The sequence below is a fragment of the Microcaecilia unicolor genome, chromosome 12, assembly GCF_901765095.1.
Source record: "Microcaecilia unicolor chromosome 12, aMicUni1.1, whole genome shotgun sequence".
Lineage (NCBI taxonomy): Eukaryota > Metazoa > Chordata > Amphibia > Gymnophiona > Siphonopidae > Microcaecilia > Microcaecilia unicolor.
The window spans coordinates 100,426,523-100,450,153 of NC_044042.1; the positions used below are offsets into that span (position 1 = coordinate 100,426,523).

Sequence of the window (23,631 nt, forward strand, 5' to 3'; positions counted from 1 at the left end):
GGGACGGTGTTCTTTGGGTCATAGGCAGCATTTCTCTTCCTCCAAACACGGCGAGTTGAGTTCATGCCAAAGAGCTCAATTTTTGTCTCATCTGACCACAGCACCTTCTCCCAATCACTCTCGGCATCATCCAGGTGTTCACTGGCAAACTTCAGACGGGCCGTCACATGTGCCTTCCGGAGCAGGGGGACCTTGCGGGCACTGCAGGATTGCAATCCGTTATGTCGTAATGTGTTACCAATGGTTTTCGTGGTGACAGTGGTCCCAGCTGCCTTGAGATCATTGACAAGTTCCCCCCTTGTAGTTGTAGGCTGATTTCTAACCTTCCTCATGATCAAGGATACCCCACGAGGTGAGATTTTGCGTGGAGCCCCAGATCTTTGTCGATTGACAGTCATTTTGTACTTCTTCCATTTTCTTACTATGGCACCAACAGTTGTCTCCTTCTCGCCCAGCGTCTTACTGATGGTTTTGTAGCCCATTCCAGCCTTGTGCAGGTGTATGATCTTGTCCCTGACATCCTTAGACAGCTCCTTGCTCTTGGCCATTTTGTAGAGGTTAGAGTCTGACTGATTCACTGAGTCTGTGGACAGGTGTCTTTCATACAGGTGACCATTGCCGACAGCTGTCTGTCATGCAGGTAACGAGTTGATTTGGAGCATCTACCTGGTCTGTAGGGGCCAGATCTCTTACTGGTTGGTGGGGGATCAAATACTTATTTCCCTCTGCAGAATGCAAATAAATTCATATACTTTCCACAATGTGATTTTCCGGATTTAATTTGTGATGTGCTATCTCTCACTGTTACCAATAACCTACCCTTCAATTATGGGCTGCTCATGTCTTTGTCAGTGGGCAAACTTACAAAATCAGCAAGGGATCAAATACTTATTTCCACCACTGTACCTCCTTTGGTCCAGTGTCTCTACCCCCCACCCTCTGTGGTGTGGCATCTCTCTCTACCTACCTCCTTTGGTCCAGTGTCTCTACTCCTATCTCCTCTGGTCCAGTCTCTCTCTCTCTCCTCTCCCCCTACCCATCCAGCATCTGGCTCCTCTTTTCTCCCTCCTCTGTGGTCCAGATCGATCTCTCTCTCTCTCCTCTCCCCCGACCCCAGTCCAGCATCTGCCTCCTATCTTCTCTCTCCCCTTTGGTCCAGATCTCTGTCCTCCCCCCCCCCCCAGTCCAGCATCTACCTCCTCTTTCCTCTTTGGTCCTTATCTCTCTCCTCCCCCCCCCCAGTCCAGCATCTGCCTCCTCTTTTCTCCCTCCCCTTTGGTCCAGATCTCTCTCCTCTCACCCCCCAGTCAACATCTGCCTCATCTCTTCTCCCTCCCCTTTGGTCCAGATCTCTCTCCTCTCCTCCCCCCCCCCCCCCCCAGTATCTGCCTCCTCTCTTCTCCCTCCTTTTTGGTCCAGATCTTCCCCCCTCCCAGTCCAGCCTCTGCCTCCTCTCTTATCCCTCCCCTTTGGTCCAGATCTCTCTCCTCTCCCCCCAGTCCAGCATCTGCTTCCTCTCTTCTCCCCTCCCCCAGTCCAACCTCTGCCTAATCTCTTTCTCCTCTCCCCAGTCCAGCATCTGCCTTCTCTCCTCTCTCCCCAGTCAGATCTCTCTCCTCTCCCCTCCCTCCCCTTTGGTTCAGATCTCTCTCTGCCCCCCCCCCCCATACACACACACAGTCCAGCATCTGAACCCTCTTTCCCTTTTGGTCCAGGTCTCTTTCTTACTCTTCCATCTGCCCCAACCCCCAAGGTCCAGCATTACTCCCCCCCCCCCCCATTCCCTCTATGCTCTCTTGCGCTCTCTCTCTCTCTTTCCCCTATTCCCCTAGCATCTCTCCTGTCCTTCTGACTTCTCCCCTGTGCTGTGGCAGATGAAAACTGGCTATCTCCAGCCGGTGGGGCCTTTCCTCTGCTGTATTCCACATTGCTGATGCAAATTTCCATGGGTGGGATGCAGCACCTGGAGACAGCCAGTTTTCAGGGCCTCCTCTGCCACAGCACCGGGGAGAAGCCAGAGGGACAGGGATGGGATGGAACAATACCAGGCTAGTTGTGTGTGGGATGGAGGGGGTGTTGGAGGAGAGGGTGAGAGGAAGGTAGGGATGCCAGACCTGCGGGCAAAAGCAAAATAATCACATGCTTAGGGCACCAAGGGAGGGGGGGGGGGCATACCACAGTGTTTTTCCCCTAGCTCTCATGACCTTAACTCTTTCACTGCTGTCTGCCACACCCACTATCCAACATGAATTTTAGTGTTTTTGTAATCACTATAAATATATATGATATTTTGTTTCGTACAATAATGATATTTCTCAGCACTTATTGGATCTTTTCAGTTAAGCCATTGTTGGGTTGTGCTTAGGGCATCAGTTGGACTTAATCCAGCCCTGTTTTAATGGTAAAAGACTGGTTTCAAATTATTGTTTTGTTTTGAAGTTCTCCAGTGCTCTCCGCTACAGGAAACAATGTTGTAAAACAAACAAAAAAAGATACATTTATCAGATCTCTTATCCTGTTAAGAAACTTGTTTGAAGAAAATAAGATGTTCAACAAGAACAAAATAGTTGTTAACTTTGTATTAGCTTTGGCATTTTCATGGAATCTGAAGCTTTTTAACTTCAGGATAACATTTTTGTCTTTAACTAAGGGCCAGATGCACTAAACTTAACGAGCCATTAATGAGCAAGTAGTAAACCCTGGCATGCACTAAAGGCTTCTCCAAGCCATTTTCTGATCACAGTAGCAGCTAACGAAAATGGAATGCAGATGATCCAAAGGCTATTGCAAGGCTATTATAATGAGATGCACTACGGTTTTCCAATCCCCTTACCGTGAAAAAACTAACGGGAAAAAAATGTTGTCAGGGACGTCCTTTTTGGACGTCCTTCACCTGAAAAAAAAACCCACTCCAAAGACATTCTTTTTTGATGTCCTTCACTTAATAAAAGTCTGTGCCGCCCGAAAAGAAGGCGCCGCGCCACTCACCCCCTCCACGGCCTGCTGCAAGAAGGCTCCGATGCGGCTCGATTGTAGCAGGAGAGTGCAGTTGAGGACATTGTGATTGGCTCAGAGACTTCAAGGTCTATCAGCTGAGTGAAGCACGTCCAAAAAGGATGTTTTTATTATTGGGGGGGGGGGGGGAGGACGTCCAAAAAGGACGTCTTTTTGGATGGACGTTCTCAACTGCACTCTCCTGCTACGATTAAGCCGCATCGGGGCTTTCCTGCAGCAGGCCTTGGAGGGGGTGAGCAGCGCGGCGTCTTCCTTTCGGGTGGCACAAAGGCGTATTTGGCATGTGCAGAGCAGCTAGCATAACGCTTGGCTGCTCTGTGCATGCTCGACCGGCCAACTGGCCGACTGTTTACCGATGGAATAGAGAATGCAAGTGAGCTACAACGAACTGCTCATTTGCATTCCTTTTCCTTGATGCATGCCCGTTTCTTACCGATTCGCTAAGGGAATCGGTAAAGGAAGGGCTTTAACGATTTTTTAGTGCATCTTGGCCTAAGTGCTGACAGTGTAAATAACCTTAGCTAAGCTGGTACACATGGGGCAGGCAGGCATTTAGCCAGATAAGGCAGCCTGACTAAATGCTGTCGTCCTCAAAAGATGGCTACCATAATGCTCGCGTTTCGGAAAGTGTGTAACATTAGTTGTGAATAAGCAAGGTGCTCCTGTGGATGCATTTAGGTCAGGGGCAGAAAATGTATGTGTGCTATTTGACACACACCCTTCCCCCTCCCAACACCTGCAGAAATAGAAGGTGGACAAGGCGCAGATGCTTTTAATGTGAGTGCTTTGCATTTTGTGATTTTCAGAGAAACAACTCAAGCCATTGCTTGAAAATACATGTAAAGTGCACACATTTAACTACCCCCAGAATCTGAAAACTAGGACTGTTGGAAATTTACCCCCACCATGGGTTGTGCCTTAAAATTAGATTTCATTAACCTTTACAAAAAAAAAAAATCTACTTATTAGTGACTCTATGGAGTGATTAGCGTAGCTCTTTTGATAACAGAAGTATAGAAACATAGGGGGTCTTTTACTTTGCAGCAAGACCCATAGGAATAAAATGGGCCCTGCTGCAGATAACTTGAGCTAAGCTTTAGTAAAAGATCCCCATAGTAAAGACTGCAGAAATCTGTGGTGGCCTTCTCACTTCCATGTTTTGAAGCACGACTTTTTTTTTTTTTTTGTTACATTTGTACCCCGCGCTTTCCCACTCATGGCAGGCTCAATGCGGCTTACATGGGGCAATGGAGGGTTAAGTGACTTGCCCTGAGTCACAAGGAGCTGCCTGTGCCTGAAGTGGGAATCGAACTCAGTTCCTCAGGACCAAAGTCGACCACCCTGACCACTAGGCCACTCCTCCACTGTTGCTACTATTTGAGATTCTACATGGAATGTTGCTATTCCACTAGCAACATTCCATGTAGAAGTCGGCCCTTGCAGATCACCAATGTGGCCGCGCAGGCTTCTGCTTCTGTGAGTCTGAGTCTGACGTCCTGCACGTACGTGCAGGACATCAGACTCACAGAAACAGAAGCCTGCGCAGCCTTCTACATGGAATGTTGCTAGTGGAATTGCAACATTCCATGTAGAATGTCCAATAGTAGCAACATTCCATTTAGAATCTCCAATAGTATCTATTTTATTTTTGTTACATTTGTACCCTGCGCTTTCCCACTCATGGCAGGCTCAATGCGGCTTACATGGGGCAATGGAGGGTTAAGTGACTTGCCCAGAGTCACAAGGAGCTGCCTGTGCCTGAAGTGGGAATCAAACTCAGTTCCTCAGTTCCCCAGGACCAAAGTCCACCACCCTAACCACTAGGCCACTCCTCCACTGTTGCTACTATTTGAGATTCTACATGGAATGTTGCTATTCCACTAGCAACATTGCATGTAGAAGTCGGCCCTTGCAGATCACCAATGTGGCCGTGCAGGCTTCTGCTTCTGTGAGTCTGACGTGCAGGACGTCAGACTCACAGAAACAGAAGCCTGCGCAGCCTTCTACATGGAATGTTGCTAGTGGAATAGCAACATTCCATGTAGAATCTCCAATAGTAGCAACATTCCATGTAGAATGTCCAATGATAGCAACATTCCATGTAGAATGTCCAATAGTATCTATTTTATTTTTGTTACATTTGTACCCTGCGCTTTCCCACTCATGGCAGACTCAATGCGGCTTACATGGGGCAATGGAGGGTTAAGTGACTTGCCCAGAGTCACAAGGAGCTGCCTGTGCCTGAAGTGGGAATCCAACTCAGTTCCTCAGTTCCCCAGGACCAAAGTCGACCACCCTAACCACTAGGCCACACCTCCACTTTAGAATGCACGTCCTCAAGATTTAAGATTTGTAGCTTCTTTCATTTCTTTTAGGAAGCAGTTGAAAACATATTTGCTGATTTGAATTTATACTTTTACTAAGCTGTTTTATGAAGAATTGAATATTTTAGATGGTTGTATTCTCTCCATTATTGTAGGAGACTTCTTTAATATGTAAACCGCTATAAATCCCAATGGGAAGTCTAGCGGTATAGAAAACTCCATTAGAATAGAATAGAAAAAAAAAGCCCCTATATCCTCTTCAGTCTGCCCATCCATAACAGTTTTTAATCACTACAGTCCCGTTCTCTTCCTTAGAGATTATCTGTGCGTGTCCCATGCTTTCTTGAATTCAGACCACCTTTTCTGTAAAGAACCATTTCCTTAGATTACTCCTATCCCCTTTCACCTTTATCGTATATGCTTTCATTCTAAAGTTCCCTTTTAGTTGAGAAATGCTTGCCTCCTGTGCATTAATGCCATGAAGCTATTTACCACATTTTCAGCTTCCTTTCTTGTGGCTTTCTGCAACAGTACAAGTCTATTTAAATAGGGTTTCAGTTCTCTCAGAGAGGTAAACTGCTTCTCAAGGCTAAGACAATCTCTGCCAGTAATACTTTCAAATGGAAGAACTTCAGGAGCCATATCAGGTGAGTAGTATTTCCTGCAGCCGTCTGATTAAGCCAAGTCCCCTCTTTAAAACAGTTGTAACAAATTCATTTGATTTTGCAGTCTGTCAAAGCATATTCACATCAGATCAAAGGAAGAAAGTGTAGTCAATGTGCCTACCACTTTATAGTTACTATATCATTACTAATATTTTTCATTTTCTGGTATTTGTATATTAATCTCCTTAGTTGATATGCACTTTTTATTTGGGAGAGGGGGTAGTTATCAACATCGGCTACTGTTATGTCAGGTTGTTTTAGCACAGGTCCCATTTTATGCAATGAGACCCTGTACTTAACACTGAATTGAAATATATTAATATTGAAGTGAGGTTTTAACAGGTATTTTTTTTAAGGGGGATATTTTTAATAAAATTGGATAGATAGGGAGCCTTGAAAGCTTTAAAACTGAATATTGTTTAGAGTTTGGTGTAAATGAAAGGGCAGTCCAGTGCCATGCACCCACATTAAAAAAAAATCATAAATAATACCCAGATTAAAACATGGACTGGAACAGCGTGTCACACAGAGGACACAATCACTGCACAGTAAGAGTTTAGTTTTCTAACAGATTGTCAATAGGAGATGTCCAAAAAACATTTCTCAGTGACTGGACCGTTGGAGTGGAATAAGCTGCCTCTTAGACTTAAAAATGAGCAACATGCACAAACATTTAAACAACAAATGAAAAAAGCACACTTGCTATGCCTAGCATATTATGTGACTGTTGGTGCTGCTTCTTGGTTTAATTAGGGGATTTGGACATTGTTTTTTTAATTAAAATATATTGTCATTTCTTTTCAACTGTGTATCATGAAGAATTTGTTTTAGTTGTTTTATGTTTTTTATTTTTTTAATTTCTTTTCTTTTTAGCTGTGTATCATGAAGAATTTGTTTTTGTTGTTTTATGTGATTTTATACATGTACTTTTGTTCACCGCCCTAGATAAGGGTGGGTTAGAAGTAATAAATCCAATCCAGTAATTTGTTTTTTTAATAAAAGCAACAGAAGCACCAATGTGCCTTTCTAGAGCAGATACCTAGATCAAGTCCCACTAGCACCCAATGCCCAAATTCACAGCTACTGTAAAGAAGTTGAAATGTATTGAGGAACTCACCCCCGGATTCTATACATGGCACCAAAATTTGGGCACTCTTCTGAGATGTATGTGCAAATTAAATGGCTAATGAATCAATTAATGTCAATTGGGTGCTAACAATGAATTATTGACTTTAATTGGCACATACATCTGACTGCGCACTATTCTGTAAGGCATGTCGCCTAACTAATAGTGAGTACCTCAAAAGGGAGGGGTATGGGCATGTTCAGAGTGTTCTGAAAAGTTATATGTTGTTACATAGCAACATAGGAGCCCTTTTACAGAGGCGTGGTAGGCTCTACATGCGTGCAGAGCATGTCAAAACAAGACTACTGCCAGGCTAGCATGCCCCCTGGTGGTAATTTCAGATTTGGCATGCACCCATACCGCGGGGTCAAATTATTTTTTTTATTTCCTACCACGTGTGGTATTTCCGGCGTTAATCGGCAGTTGGCATGTGCCGACCACTCACTGCACATGTAGCATGTGAACTCTTACTGGTAGATCAATGGGTCAGCGCTGTAGCGAGGGCTAATGACACCCGGGGTGGGTCGCCGCTGCGCACCCCTCCCCCGGGTGCAGCACGGCGCAACCCCCCCCCCCCCCTCTGCGGTGCACCCCCCCTCTGGAGCGAAAAAAAACCCCTGGAGCGCAACCCCCCCCTCTGGAATGCATTCTTACCTGCGGGAGGGCCGATCCGCCCCGAGTGCACGTCACTCGGAGCTGCGTCGGCCCCGCTGGTTCCCTGCTCTCTCTGCCCCGGAACAGGAAATAACCTGTTCCGGGGCAGAGGGAGCAGGGAACCAGCGGGGCTGGCACCCCCTGAGTGCGTGCACTCAGGGCGGACCGCCCCTCCCGCCCCCCCCCTTCCTATGCCACTGCAATGGGTGATATTAAGGGCTCAGGCTGTAAATAGGCACACTCTGGTTTCAATTTTACCGCAAGCCCTTTTCCCGGCCCTTTGAAAAAAAAGCCTTTTTTCCCAGATGTTGTAAAAACTGGCCTGGCACGCACAAAAAACACGTGCCCACACTATCACAAGTCACTTTTAGTAACATAGTAAGTGACAGCAGATAAAGATCTAAACGGTGCATCCTGTCTGCCCAACTGTCACATTCATTATCAATTCAAGGTTAAGTCAACAATGAGCGTGATATTATGTACTTGATCATGGTCTTTCTTTGGTGTTTCTGGGACAAAGACTGTAGAAGTCCGCCCGACTCTATCTTATGTTCCAACTACTGGATACACACCTAACTTGAGCACCAGTATTTATATCAAGTTTCAGCACTAAGCCCGATGCTATAAAGGGTGCGTACTTTTATTGAATCATGCTTAGCAACATTTCTTTTCCGACACTGATTTTTGAGCACCATTTATTGAATTTCCTCCTCAATGGGTGTACAAAATCCACATGAAAATTGGAAGTCTACCTCCGGTCTGCCCAAGCTATACATAGATCACCTAAAAGCAGGCACACTCTTTCCATGCATGTAATTTGTGCATGCATACACAAATCAAACAGTTTTACAAAGCCATTTTCTATGCATAAAACAGGCTTTATATGTGGAAAAATTACCCCCTAAAAAACACACACACACACATCGTATGCGCACTAGGGCTCAGCAAACAGTAGAGACAGTGAAGAGCATGACATAATGTTGCAGTGCAAGGCACCTTCTTTACCAAGCTTATTAAGGAATTTGAAGCAGGGTTTGCACCTTTGTTAACCATGCAAGTCACTAACCTGCAGTATCTCAGTATTGCAGATTAGTGACTCCCACAATACATGAATAGCGCAGCACACGATCCACTTCACAAAACCAGGACTGGTCAAAAATTCTACTTCCTGTAACTGGGTAACTTGGCAGCTCTACTGGTGACACGGGTGGTTCAAAATGACTTACATTTCTTATGGAATATTCTCTTTATTAAGTTGTATACATATACATTCTATAGATCAAACGTTACAAAAGTGTGCACATTATATCAAACAGCAATAAACAAAACAATGCAGAACCAACTAAAATTTTGGACTTACTATATCCCACCCCCACCCGCCAATCCACTCCCTCCCCAAAAAGCACAAACTCCTTCCCTCATGAGAAACAGAGTACTGTCTCAGGTATGACTTACATTTTTTAAACAAAATAAAATATACTGATTAAAAAAAATAAAATATGGTAATATTGATCATTAATGCAGCATTGTAATTAGGAATTAGATCAGTTATATATAATTTAGAACTGGTAGACGACATAAAGTATTTCCATGCTAAAATAGTTGAGACAAAAATGTTACTATTCAATGTCAATATATCAAATACATTGGAATTAGAGAAAATCAAAGTCCTGAACTGGTTCACTTCCTATCTAACTGACAGACCATACATAGTCCAAACAGTCAGTTGCGTTCATGCCACTCTGTGGTGTTCTCCGGGGATTCATACTTACCTTCACTGTATTTAGCGTGTTTATGTCCCCTCTACTTAGTGCAATCACTTGATCTGTCTTTGTCTATGCAGACAACAAACAAATATTAACAACCATGTTTGGTGACAATGCCCACGATATCCTCTCTCTAAATGACAGGCTGGCTCAGATTATAGCATGTCTCCAATCAAACAAACTCAAGCTCTAACCAGAGAATTTAGGGGAATTCTCCTGGGCCATATGAGCCCCCCCCCCCCTTAACATCCCCAGTTCTCTAAAGGTACTAGGAGTGACCTTGGATAACACCTTATCCTTTCAACAGCACCTATCAAACATAGTCAAGAATTGTTTCTTTAAGCTGAAAAATATTTATTCGGTTCAACATTTTTTTTAACAAACCTGCTCTTCACGTTCTTATCCATTCACTCATAATAACCAACTTAGATTACTGTAATTCCCTCCTGCAAGGGAAAAGGTCCCACAACATCCATCATCTCTAACTCCTACAGAACTCTAACGTCCAGTTACTGACTGGATCTTCAAAATATGCTCATATCACTCTAAACTTTCATGAGGAATATTGCCTCCCAGTGGCACACAGAATTTCCTGTATAAAGTTCACAACTCAGAACCCCCCGTATACTTGTCGCAGCTCTTGATACCATATTCCCTCTCCAAGAAAGCTCTTCACAACACAACTACCTTGTCAAACCATCATTTTGACACATCTGTTTGACTCTATCCAATCGGAATCTACAGCATTGTTTATTCTTCCCAATGAAATACTCTTCCCTTACACCTACAACTGGAAAAATCATTAGACAAATTCAAGACTAGACTAAAAACGTTCCTCGTTCATGAAGCCTTTGGCTATTGACTCTCTAGCAATCTCCCAATGGCTCCTAAGTGGCCTGAACACTGCTGTGTTGGAATAGCGATACTGCCCTTCTTCTCCCTTCCTCCATCTCTTCCTTGCTTTTCCTCTATCTTGTCTAACTTTGTAGTTCCTTTCTTTTTCCCATCACTTAGTTTATACCAATTTGTAAACCACATAGATAAGGTTCTCTTAGGTGGTATATCAAATATGAATAAACTTGAAACTATATATCAGTTACATACAACAGAATAGAATATTTGTGTATTTCAGATATTAGAAAGCACTCACATAATGTGACGTGGTGGTATTACAAACATGCAGGGCCCACCACCAATACCTGACAGTACTAACTCACTTGTTTCTGGGGGCTTTTAGCATTCTGGCATTAACTCAACTAAGACGTGGCTGCTCAACAATTCTACATTTATATGATGGTAGGTGTTTTATATCAATAATTATTTGAAGCCTTTCATTTAAACCAAATGCATCTTATTTCTTACTCTCTAATTTATCAAGACCTTCTCATTGAGGAACCACATAAACGTTTTATACAATGTAAACATATCAAGCATGTAAAAACAATAAACAAACATAACACAAACACAGGGAAAATGCAGTCAACATTCTCCAAGGACAAGCAGGCTGCTTGTTCTCACATGTGGGTCGACGTCCGCGTCGGCCCAGGAATTGGCAAATTTTTGCAAGCAAAAAAGTAAAGTTTTGCCAGAGTCTTCTGGTGTGCGAACAGTGCACACCGCACATGCACGGACTACGACCATCGTGCGAGCATGCCTCTTCAGTTTTTTCTTGTCCGCGGCGGAGAGACAGCGTACTTCGGTTCATCTCTTCGTTTTTTGGCCCAGGAAGAGTCGACAATTTATTTCTACTTTCTTTTGGACATTTAAAAAAAAAATTTACTTTCTCGTATTTTTCTTAGTTTTAGACCCCTTTTGTAAGTTTTCTTTCTTTTCAAAGCAGCCGTTTTTTTAGGCCGCTCGGTCAGGTCTTACCCCTTTTCTTTTGTGCCTTTCTTCTTTTCAAGGGCACAATCATGTCTTTTGATTTCACAGAAGCCGTTTTTCCTTCCATGTCATCGAAGACACCCAGCGGCTTCAAGCGTTGTACGCGGTATAACCGGAGTATCTCAGGTACCGATACCCACGCCTGGTGTATCCAGTGCCTTGGCCCCAATCATAACCCAGCCGCTTCTAGTCTGAGTCTTCGTATGAAGAAATGGACTCGAGCGTCTTGAGAAGCCCAACGAGAAAAACGTTTTGGGGCTCAGTCTGGTCCTTCGACATCGACATCGGTACTGAGATCGTCGGCGTCAATATCGACAAGAGCATCGACGTCAGGAGGGAAGGTAATGACTACTGAGGGACGCACTGGGAGGTGTTGAGTGGGTCTCCACCTGCCTCGAGGCCTCCTGTTATGCAGCCTCCCGCCTGGGACCGGCCTTTGTCGGACCCGGCCCCAAGGAGATGCGAGGATTCCACGTCCTCCTCATTGGTACCGAGGAGTCTTGATGATGGGCATCGAGCAAAGGCGAAGAAGCACCGTCATCGTTCTCCTTCGACACACGGTACCGGGAGCTCCGGGGCATTGAGAGAGTCGGCACCCGAGAAGTGGCAGCACCAAGAGGATCGCTCCCCCTCCATACAGGAGGTGCCGATGCGTCGGTCACCCAGTAGCCCGGTACCTGCCCCCGAGCCTTTACAGATTCTGACACTGCCTGTCCCACTGATCCTGCAGCCTTCTCTGATGGCGGCTCTCGGCGAGCGCATCCGGGCCTTGTTTCCAGAACTTCTGGAGGGACTGCTACGTCAATCAGCTTCGATGTCGGGGGTGCTTGTGCCTTCTCTACCATCTACTGCAGCGGTTCTGGCCCTTTACCTGTGGTGAGGTTCCCGACTGTGATGCCACCTGCGGCGTCAACGTCGGCTGCCACCCAGGTTGACTCCCCTTCAACGTCAGTGGAGGCAGCTTCGCCGCAGTCGGACTGGGCATCGGCCTCTCGACATCGCCATAGAGGACATCGTTCCTCGGCGTTGAGGCAGGTCCAGTGTCGAAGCACCTTAACTCAGGTTTTATCCGACACTGAGCAGGAGCATTCATTGGAGTCAGATGAGGATCTCAGGTACTTCTTTTCTGATGAGTCCTTTGGGATTCTCTCTGATCCTTCCCCTACGCTAGAAAGGAGACTATCTCCACTGGAGAGTCTGTCCTTTTCCTCTTTTGCCCGGAAAATGGCTATGGCTATTCCCTTCCCTGTGGAGGTTGAGGATGAGCCCAGGACTGAGATGCTCGAGGTCTTGGATTATTCTTCTCCACCTAAAGAAGCTGTCACAATTCCTCTGCATAAGGTACTGAAGGAAGTCCTTATGCGAAACTGATCAGCCCTTCTGTCTGGTCCCGTGGTCCCGAAAAAAGCTGAATCCCAGTATCGGATCCACGGTGAACCTAGGTTGATGAGGTCTCAGTTACCCCACAATTCCATGGTGGTGGACTCCGCCCTCAAGAGAGCCAGGAGTACTAGAGACTATTCTTCGGCGCCCCCAGGCAAAGAAGCTAGGACTCTTGATTCTTTTGGAAAGAAGACGTATCAGGCCTGCTATGCTCGCTGCCAAGATCCAGTCATACCAGCTCTTCACGTGCGTACACTTGTGGGACTCGATACATCAACTGTCCAGCTTGGTTGATGCACTCCCTATGGAGCTGGCCGAGCCTTTTCGCCAGGCGGGCAGGCAGCAGAAGGCGTGTCGCAAGTTCCTGGCCAGGACTAGTTTTGACACTTTTGACGTGGCATCCAGGATCGCTGCTCAGGGTATAGTGATGTGCAGACTCTCATGGCTGCATGTCTCTGACCTGGATCATTCTGTCCAGCAGCAAATGGCGGATGTTCCTTGCCGGGGGGATAATCTTTTTGGTGAAAAAGTAGAGGATCTCGTTGATCAAATCAAGAAGCATAATGATGCTATGGATTCTCTCTCCCACCGGGTGCCTTCTGCTACTGCCTCCTCATCTAGGAGGTTTTTTGGCGGGAGGAGGAGTGCTCCCTATACCTATTCTAGGCGTAGGTACACTCTTGCTTCTCGGCAGCCTGTCCAGGCTCAACCCCAGTGTGCTCATTCTCATCAACAGTGTGTAGCTAAGGCCCATTCTGCTCCCCAGCAAAAGCAAGGGTCGGGCTTTTGACTGGCTCCAGTTCAGCATAGCCTCAATAAAAGTGTCCGTACCGGACGACTTGCCAGTTGCGGGGAGGTTGATGTTTTTTCACCAAAGGTGGCCTCTCATAACCTCCGACCGGTGGGTTCTTCAAATAGTCCAGTTAGGATACACGCTCAATCTGGAATCCAAACCTCCAAATTGCCCACCGGGAGCTCATTCTTACAGTTCCCAGCACAAGCAGGTACTTGCAGAGGAACTCTCCGCCTTTCTAAAGGCCAGTGTGGTCAAACCAAGAAGGGCTGGGATTTTTTTAGATTGTAAGCTCTATCGAGCAGGGACTGTCTCTGTGTCAGGTGTTCAGCACCACTTGCGTCTGGTAGCGCTATACAAATGTTAATAATAATAATAATTCTATTCCAGGTACTTCCTTGTGCAGAAAACGACAGGGGGGATGCGTCCCATCCTAGACCTAAGGGCCCTGAACAATTTCCTAGTCCGAGAAAAGTTCAGGATGGTTTCCCTGGTCACCCTTCTTCCCATGATTCAAGAGAACGATTGGCTATGCTCTCTGGACTTAAAGGAAGCTTACACACACATCTCGATACTTTCAGCTCACAGGAAGTATCTTCGATTTTGGCTGGGAACTCAGCACTTTCAGTACTGTGTGCTGCCTTTTGGTCTGGCGTCTGTGCCCAGAGTATTCACAAAGTGCCTGGCGGTAGTTGCAGCGTCGCTATGCAGACTGGGAGTGCATGTGTTCCCTTATCTCAACTATTGGCTGGTGAAGAGCACCTCGAAGGCAGGCGCTCAGCAGTCCATGCGAATGACTATTCAGGTGCTAGAACTACTGAGGTTCGTAATCAATTACCCCAAGTCCCATCTCACTCCAGTTCAAAAGTTGGAATTCATTGGAGCCCAGTTGAACACAAAGACAGTTCGAGCTTATCTTCCTGAGACAAGGGCAGACAACCTCCTGTCCCTGGTGTCCATAGTTCGAGCGTCTCAACAGATCACGGCTCAGCAGAGAAAATGTAGCAAAAAACCTGCATCAATAGAAATGTCTTTCCATTCTTTCATAAGCCAAGAGCTTTGCTAGTGTCAAGGGGTAACTGGTATTATAAATTTGGAGCCAAGCAATTAAAGGCCTGCTTTCTTGTTCTAACCAAAAGGGTCAGTTTACTAAGCTGTGTTGAGCCCTGATGCAAGCTGAACACAGGAAAAAAAGACCTAACGCAGGACGCACTAAATATGTTCTGTGTTAGTTTTGCCATTTGCACATGCTTAGTGCATGATGTTTGGATTTTTATGGAGAGGACGTGTCAGGGGCAAGGAATAGGTGTGGAACCGCTATTCAGCTAGCACACTGACATTACCGCCATTCTAACTGGTTAGTGCATCTGTAAAGTGGGAGCCCTTAGCGCCTCTAAATAGGAGGCAGTAGGTGCTCCCGTGTTAATTTTTTTAAAAGGCTGCATGCTAATGCCACCATTAGCGCATGGCCTGAAATTAAACTAATAGAAAAATGCCTATGTTATGGCTGTACTAGAAATGGGCTTAGCACATGGGAAAGTCCCATGTTACGATGTGCTATGCTTATTTACTACTGCAGCTTAGAAAAAGGGCCTCCAAACAAGATGAGAGCAAGAACAAGAATAGCCATGCTGAGTCAGACTACAATCCCCATCCTCTCTCTGACAGTGGCCAGTCCGGGTCACAAGTACCTGGTGGATCCTAAAAAGTAGATCTGTTTCCCATTGCTCATTTCCACTATTAATAAATCATGGGCTGTCCTTAATAGCAATGATTTTACAATATCTACTCTTGAAAAATCAAAATCATACCAATTACTGTACAAACGACAAACTTTATTAATAAAACTAACCTTAAAAATATAGTTGCAGACTGACTAGCTGAGAAACACAATAAACATAATTTGTCTTGAAAACCTTGTATGTAGATTGAAAAAACAACGTTCTACTACAAGGTTTTCAATGCTAATTTTTAATGTGATATCTAGTCAGTTAGTCAGCAATTATATTTTAAGGTTAGATTTATTGCTCATTTCCAAGGATGAGTGATAGCTTTCATGAGCCTACATGACTAATAATTTTTTTGTCTACTTTTCCTTCAGGAACTTGTCCATACCTCTTGTGAACCCTGCTGTGGTGAATTAACCACATCCTCTGGCAACACATTCCACAGCTTAATTTTGTGCTGTGCGAAAAAGTACTTCCCACACTTTGTTTTCGATCTACTGGGCTTTAGTTTAACTGAGTGTTGTCTTTAGTATTCTTTCAAAAGTTTGTATTTCAGAAACACAGAAGCCACCACATGCTTCTGGCAGCTTGGTTGCATGTTGCAGAAACTTGGGTGAATCTCTTCATAAATGCGGTTAATAAACCCCAATCCTATATAATAAAACCCACCTCCAACGTTCTGAAGCTGGCAGCGTGGACAAAAACCTTGAAGCATTCATGCTCCTGTATCCATCTCCAGATGACATCTCGCAATAACAGATGCGTCACCAACGACTGTGCCCAATCACAACACAGCAGCGGGAGTCTCCAATGTATTAAACAAAAAAACCACCAACAGCGCAATAAATTCTACACACGAACAAAGAAGAAGGGCAACAGCACTTTCAGAAACACCAGGTTAACCCCCACACCAACCCACACACTCCACCCCCCTTCCACGGGATAAAAATCGAAACACCGCCCTCCAACTCCTCCCTCCCTCTCTTCTACGACGTCGGAACACCGCCCTCCATCTCCTCCCCGACCGACTACCTCCCGACTCCACCAAAGCCGTCAACAACAACAAAACAAAAAACAGTGCAGGCTCCGCTCTGCCCTTCACACACACGCAACTAACCCCCCCCCCCCCCACCATGGGATAAAATCCAACGCCCATCCAAAGTGAACACAAGACCACAATAAATGGCCACAGCCCCCCTCACCCACTCTCCTCCCCAAAACGCCCCCCGCCTAACTCCCTCTCTAATACAACCTCACATACTCGAAACACCTCCCTCCAACTCCTCCCTGACTGAGTACCTCCTGACTCCACCGAAGCCATCAACAACAACAAAAAAAGGGCAGGCTCTGCCCTTCTCACAAAAAAACAGTGCAGGCTCTGCCCTTCTCACACACAAAAAAACAAACAAACTGCAGGCTCTGACCTTCTCACAAAAAAAAAACCGTGCAGGCTCTGCCCTTCTCACACACACACACACAAAAAAAACTGCAGGCTCTGACCTTCTCACACACAAAAAAAACAAGTGCAGGCTCTGCCCTTCTCACACACACAAAAAAAAACTGTGCAGGCTCTGCCCTTCTCACACACACACAAAAATAACCGTGGAGGCTCTGCCTTTCTTACACACACACAAAAAAAAAACCCAGTGCAGGCTCTGCCCTTTTCACACACACAAAAAAAAACCAATGCAAGCTCTGCCCTTCTCTCACACACACAAAAAAGTGCAGGCTCTGCCCTTCTCACAAAAAAAAAAGTGCAGGTTCTGCCCTTCTCACACACACACACACACACACACACAAAAAAAACAGTGCAGGCTCTGCTCTTCTCACACAAAAAAAAAAACCAGTGCAGGCTCTGCCCTTCTCACACACACACACAAAAAAAGTGCAGGCTCTGCCCTTCTCACACAAAAAAAAAAAAAAAAAACAGTGCAGGCGCTGCCCTTCTCACACACAAAAAAAAAAAAACCCATGCAGACTCTGCCCTTCTCACACACACACAAAAAAAAAAACGTGCAGGCTCTGCCCTTCTCACACACACATACAAAAAAAAACAGTGCAGGCTCTGCCCTTCTCACACAAAAAAAAACAGTGCACACTGTGTCTGTGTAAAACACACCCTCTCTCTCTCACACACTCACTGTGTCTCACATACGCACTTGCACACACTCTCATTCTCACACACACACTCTCTCTCTCTCACAGATACACTTGCACCCAGACTCACTCTCTCTCTCTGTTACACACACACACTCGCACATTCACTCTCTCTCTCACACACAGTCACTCTCACACAGTGGCGTACCAAGGAGGGGCGGTGGGGGCGGTCCGCCCCGGGTGCACGCCGCTGGGAGGGTGCCACAGCGCGCGCCTGTCTGCTCCCAGTTTGCTACGCTCGCTAAATTCTCTCGTTCGCTGCAGCAGCTCCCTCCTTCTGCCCCGGAACAGCATGAGGATGCTGGAGGAGAGAGAGAGAAAGTGGAAAAGTGCAGGGGAGAGCCAGGGACATGCAAAAGAGCAGGGGAGAGTCAGAGAGAGATGGGGAGAGAAAGAGGGGACATGGAAGAGAGCAGGGGAGAGCCAGAGAGAGATGGGGAGAGAAAGAGGGGACATGGAGAGAGCAGGGGAGAGCCAGAGAGAAGATGCTGGATGGAAGAGGAGAGAGAGAGAGAGAGATTAGTGGAAAGATGGGGAGAGAAAGAGGGGACATGGGCAGGAGAGAGAGAGAAGCTGCTGGGGAGAAACTGGGGGAGACCCTAGCTGTCAGACGGAGAAATGCTGAATGAAAGGAGGGAGAAAGAGGGAAGACACTGGACGTAAGGGTAGGGAGGGAAAGAGGAAAGACACTGGAAGGATGGGGATAGAGAGGACATGCTGAATGGAAAAGGGTTGAGAGAGAGAACTGTTTAGAAGGAAGGGGAGACAATGGATGGAAGGAGAGGGAGACAATAGACGGAAGGATTGGGAGAGGGTAATGGGTAGAAGGATGGAGAGAGAAAGAGGGATAACACTGGATGGAAGGGTAGAAGGGAAAGAGGGAAGGTGCTGGACATGGATGGATGGAGGGGAGGGAAGAAAGGAGAAATGTTGGACCAGGATAGAGGGAAGGAAAGACAAAGGAAGGAGATGCACACGGATGGAGTGGAAGGGAGAGAGGAGAAATGCTGGACATGGATGGAGGAGAGGAAAGACAGAGGAAGTTCATGCACATGGATGGAGGGGAGGGGAGACATGCTGGATATGGATGGAGGGGAAATTGCTGAATTTAAGGGCTGGATTGGAACACTTTGAGGGCAGATGCTGAAACTGGAGAAAGGATAGTATTGCTGCATGCTGAGTCTGACTTCTTGAGGTAATTTTCCAGTTTTGCCTTCATATCTGTTGTGTCATGTGTTTTTCATGTGTAATCAAGGTGCAGTATTCTACTAGTGTGTAGTATTTATAGCCCTTTTTGGGTTGTTTTTTTGTTTCACTAGGTTGTGTACTGGTGTTTTAGAGCCCGGTGTAATTACAGTGCTGCTTTTCCACGCATAAGGTTGTGGCTCGTCCTGTCCTTGGAATTAGTGCTGTTATGGTTTGCTAAGGTTATGAGTGTGTTTTTGCACAAGTTTGTGCATAGTGTTTTGCAGTGGAGAGATTGTGTATTGGCATTACTGAGGTGGCAGCAAAACATCAAAAAGGGTTTTAGAGCCTAAATCATGACACACTACCTCTTGAAGGATCTACATATAGTTGTTAATAAAAGGAGCTCATTGTGAACACTATCCACCCTAAAAGGATGTTTTGTGGCTCTACATGAGAATTGTGATATTATGATCCCTTGTTTCATATTGTTGACGGTCTGCATTTTCTATATGGGTGGTATATTGGTGTATTAGGGTCTGCCTAGTGTTATGGTACAGTAAGGTTCTGAGTGTGTTTTTGCACAAATTTGTGCATAGTGTTTTGCAGTTGAGCGATTGTGTTTAGTATATGCTTTGAGCAACCACTTTATTCTTTGACATATGATACATATCTAATATCTAAATTTAATAAAAGGTATTAATTGTGACTATTTTATTTTTACTTATTTTTTTTCTGTGTTAATTGTGGCTATAAGCTCCGCCCCTGGCTCCACCCCCTAACCCCGCCCCCTTTAGCCTCCCCAAACAGTTGGGCCACCGACCGCCTATGCGGCTATGTCGATATTCAGACATAGCCGGTGTTATCTTTAAATCAGCCAAACAGGGTTTGACGCGGCCAAATATGACTGCCAAACCTGGTTTAAAAATCGGCAGATAGCTGGTTATATCGCATGATACAACCAGTTATCGATCAGCCGCTAACTGCAGATGTTCAGCGGAGGATAGCCGGTGAATATCGGTGGATAGCCGGTTAAGCACTATTTAACCGGTCGGCATCTGTTCTGTCCGGTTAAATAGTGCTAAATCTCAGATGGAAAGGGTTTCCAGACCTTCCAAGTTACCCAGTTTGGGGAGGGAGATTTTAGGTCAGTCCTGGAATTCTAACAACCCTATTCAGTCATATTATGAGACCTGCAGTGCTAATTTCACTGGATTGAATCAGGGAGTACAAATCCCATACTGCTTTGGGATATAAGTGTAAAGCCAGCACTAGCCAAAAAATCTCTCTCTTGGAATTGACTATCTTGGTAGTTCTGGGTCACACAGAGTAAGTGGAAGGAGGTAAAATCCAGTACACACATACCAAGTTTACTGGTGATGTACAATTTGGTGTCCTAACCACTAGAGCACTGCTTCTCAGGGCACACCCAGCAAGTCAATGTTATGATTGGGGTCAGAACCCCTCTCAAACTTACCTCTTTCCTGGGGGTCAGCTTCTTAGCTGGCTTCTATTTCTTTTCTCTGTCCTTTCTGAGCTGGCTCTGTCTCTCTGTGCTGGCAGCTTCCAGCAGCATGGGGTTAATTGTTTTACTTTACTACAGCTGTGTAGGTGGACTGAGTTAGCTCTACCTCTCTTTGGGTGTACTGGCTTCAAGTACTTCACGGTGTTGAATTGGTGTGGGTTGGGCCTCTCTGGGTCAGTGTGCTTTTGCCTAGGTCTAGGGAATGTGACATCATCAGGGAGGGCCTTGATAAGGAAGTGGTGTTGTTTCCTTCAGAGCCTTTGCAACGGTGGTGTTTGCTTTAGGTAGGGTGGTGCAGTGTGCACTTCTGACTTTGTGTCTAGTTTCCCTGCTTGCTTTTGCTAAGGTCCAGGTTAGTGTTAGTGCAGTGTGCACTGGTGTTTGTGTGTTTAGCTTTCCTGCTTTTCCCTCATGGTTTTGGAAGCATTGCTTTGTGTAGGGCTTTGGAAGCTCTGTTACTGTTAGAAGTACTTCAGGGTTTGGTGTTGTTAGCAACACTACAGATTTTGCTGTTAGAAGTACTTCTGGTGTTTATGCTGTTGGGAACATTGCAGTCTTTGCAGTGGCGTTTGCTTCTGGCTACTTGCTTTAGGTCCAGGTTAGTTTAGTGCAGTCAGTGTGCACTTGTGACTTGTGTGTTTGACTTCCCTGTTTTTCCCTTTGGCCCCTCTGCTTTCCCTTTTGCTACGGTGTGTAGCACTGCTGTTAGTGCAGTGCTGGGAGTTTGGTGCTGGGAGCACCCTTGTTATTAAGTGTTTAGGAAGCACCTTTTGTTGTTTGGGTATTTGGCTTTCCTGCTTGTTTCCTTGTGCTTTCCCCACTTTTCCTCGTGACCTGTGTTTAGCTGCTGTAGCTGGGTGCTTAGGAAGCACTGGGGTGAGAACCCATGTTTAGCTGCTGCAGCTTGGTGTTAGGAAGCACCAGGGTTAGGTCTGGCGTGTGTCTTCCCTTCTTTTTCCCTTGTGGCTTCCCTGCACTTCTGTTAGTGTAGGGCGTAGGGGCACCCCTGTTAGTTTCTGTTAAGAGCACTGCTGTTAGTGGAGGGCTTAGGAGCTCTTTGGTTGGTGCCGGGCTTAGGAACACTTTTGGTCAGTTTAGGAGTTAGGCGCACTTCAGCTACAGCCTGTTCTAGTCCTGGTCCCTGTGTTGTCCAGTAAGTCCTGCCTGCTACTCGAACCCAGGAGCTCAACTCCTGGGGGTCTCAGTAGCTAAGTGCAGGTGAAGCTGTGTGGACCAGTTCGGTGTGCTCCAGTCCAGTGTTCCAGTCCTGTGTCCTCCAGTCCGGGGAATTCCAGTCCAGTGTTCCGGTCCGGGGTTCCAGTTCTGTGTCCTCCAGTCCGGGGAATTCCAGTCCAGTGTTCCAGTCCGTGTGTTCCGGCTCGCTGGGCAGTGCCTGCAGTCCCTGCCGGTGTCGGTGTGCTTGCCCAGCGTTGGTTGGTGGGTTTTGCCTGCTGCTGTCGCTCCTCATCAGCAGCCCAAGGGCTCATGTTTGCTCCAGAGCCCGGCCCCGCGGGCTCTGAACCTGAGAACCTGACAGTCAAGTTTTCAGGATATCCACAATGAATGTGCATGAGATACATTTGCATAACAAGGAGGTAGTGCATGCAAATTTATCTCATGCATATTCTTCATTTCATATATATATCCTGAAAAACATGCTTGCTGGATGTGTCCCCAGAACCCCTGCTCTAGAGTACAGTTCAAGCAACAGAATCATTAAGGTCTCCTCTGCTTTACCTCTCATTCCTCATTAGAAAATTATAAAACTTCGATCCACATTACCACTCAACACCACTGATCATGTAAAATTTATGGACTGCTTGGACCCTACTCCCGGTGAATACCCAGCAGACCGAATCTGGAATGATTTCGAACTGATAACCGAAGAAAACATCACTCAAGCACTCAACAAATTCTCCAAAACCCACTCCAAACTGGATATTTGCCCCAGTAACCTATTAAGGCTCACCCCCAAACGCTTCATAACAGACCTTACATCACACCTGAACTTCATACTACAACATGGACTTTTTCCCAAGGACAAAGGAAACATATTACTTACACCCATACCCAAAGATTTAAAGAAAAAGCTAAATGATACAACTACTACTACTTAACATTTCTAAAGTGCTACCAGGATCACGCAGCGCTGTACAATTTTAAACAAAAAAACAACTATCGACCAGTTGCATCTATCCCCCTGATAGTAAAACTAATGGAAAGTATAGTAACCAAACAACTCACCAATTACCTAAACAAATTCACAATACTACATGAATCGCAGTCTGGATTTCGATCCAACCATAGCACTGAAACAGTGCTAACCACTCTAATATCCAAATTTAAACAACTAATTGCAACTGGAAACAATCTACTACTCCTACAATTTGATATGTCCAGTGCGTTCGACATGGTCAGCCACCAAATACTCCCGAACATACTAGACTACTTCGGGATTGGAGGAAACGTTCTCAGATGGTTTAAAGGCTTCCTAACAACAAGATCCTATCAAGTGATCTCAAACTCAAAAACGGCAACACCATGGAAGCCTGAATGTGGAGTACCGCAAGGCTCAGTGCTCTCACCAACCCTGTTTAACTTAATGATGACACCTTTAGCCAAATCACTATCTAACCAAGGACTTAACCCATACATCTATGCTGACGATGTCACAATATACATCCCGTTCAAACAAGACATAACTGAAATCACAAATGAAATCACACAGAGCCTTCAAATAATGAAGTCATGGGCGGATGCATTCCAACTAAAGCTAAATGCAGAAAAAACACAATGTCTCATCCTGTCTTCACAATACAACACAACAAACCCAATACCATAAACACCCCAGATTATACACTTAAGGTCTCAGAGAGCCTGAAAATTCTGGAAGTCACAATTGACCGAAATCTCACATTGGAAGACCATGCGAAAAATACAGCAAAGAAAATGTTCTACTCAATGTGGAAACTTAAAAGAATCAAACCTTTCTTCCCAAGGGAAGTATTCCGCAGCCTAGTACAATCAATGGTGCTAAGTCATCTAGACTACTGCAACGCCATTTATGCCGGATGCAAAGAGCAAATCATCAAGAAGCTACAAACTGCTCAAAACACAGCAGCCAGACTCATATTTGGGAAAACGAAATACGAAAGCGCAAAACCCCTAAGAGAAAAACTACACTGGCTTCCACTAAAAGAAAGAATTACATTCAAAGTTTGCACCCTGGTCCATAAAATCATCTATGGGGAAGCCCCAGCCTACATGTCAGACCTAATAGACTTGCCTACTAAAAATGCAAAAAGATCATCATGCATGTTCCTCAATCTCCACTATCCTAACTGTAAAGGACTGAAATATAAATCCATATACCAGGGGCGTAGCTACGGGTGGGCCTGGGTGGGCCCAGGCCCACCCAATCGCAGCT

At 45.6% G+C, this 23,631-nt stretch overlaps 1 protein-coding gene across 1 annotated transcript in view; it reads left to right on the forward strand.

Annotated features, from left to right (window-relative positions):
• Window positions 1–5,903: 5,903 nt before the first annotated feature.
• CCR10 (C-C motif chemokine receptor 10) overlaps window positions 5,904–23,631 on the forward strand; it is a 48,429-nt gene continuing 30,701 nt past the window's right edge. Inside the window, exon 1 of the mRNA XM_030221467.1 lies at window positions 5,904–5,986. Within this exon, the coding sequence (XP_030077327.1) occupies window positions 5,960–5,986 (27 nt within the window). The 5' untranslated portion in view covers window positions 5,904–5,959. The remainder of the gene's footprint in view (window positions 5,987–23,631) is intronic.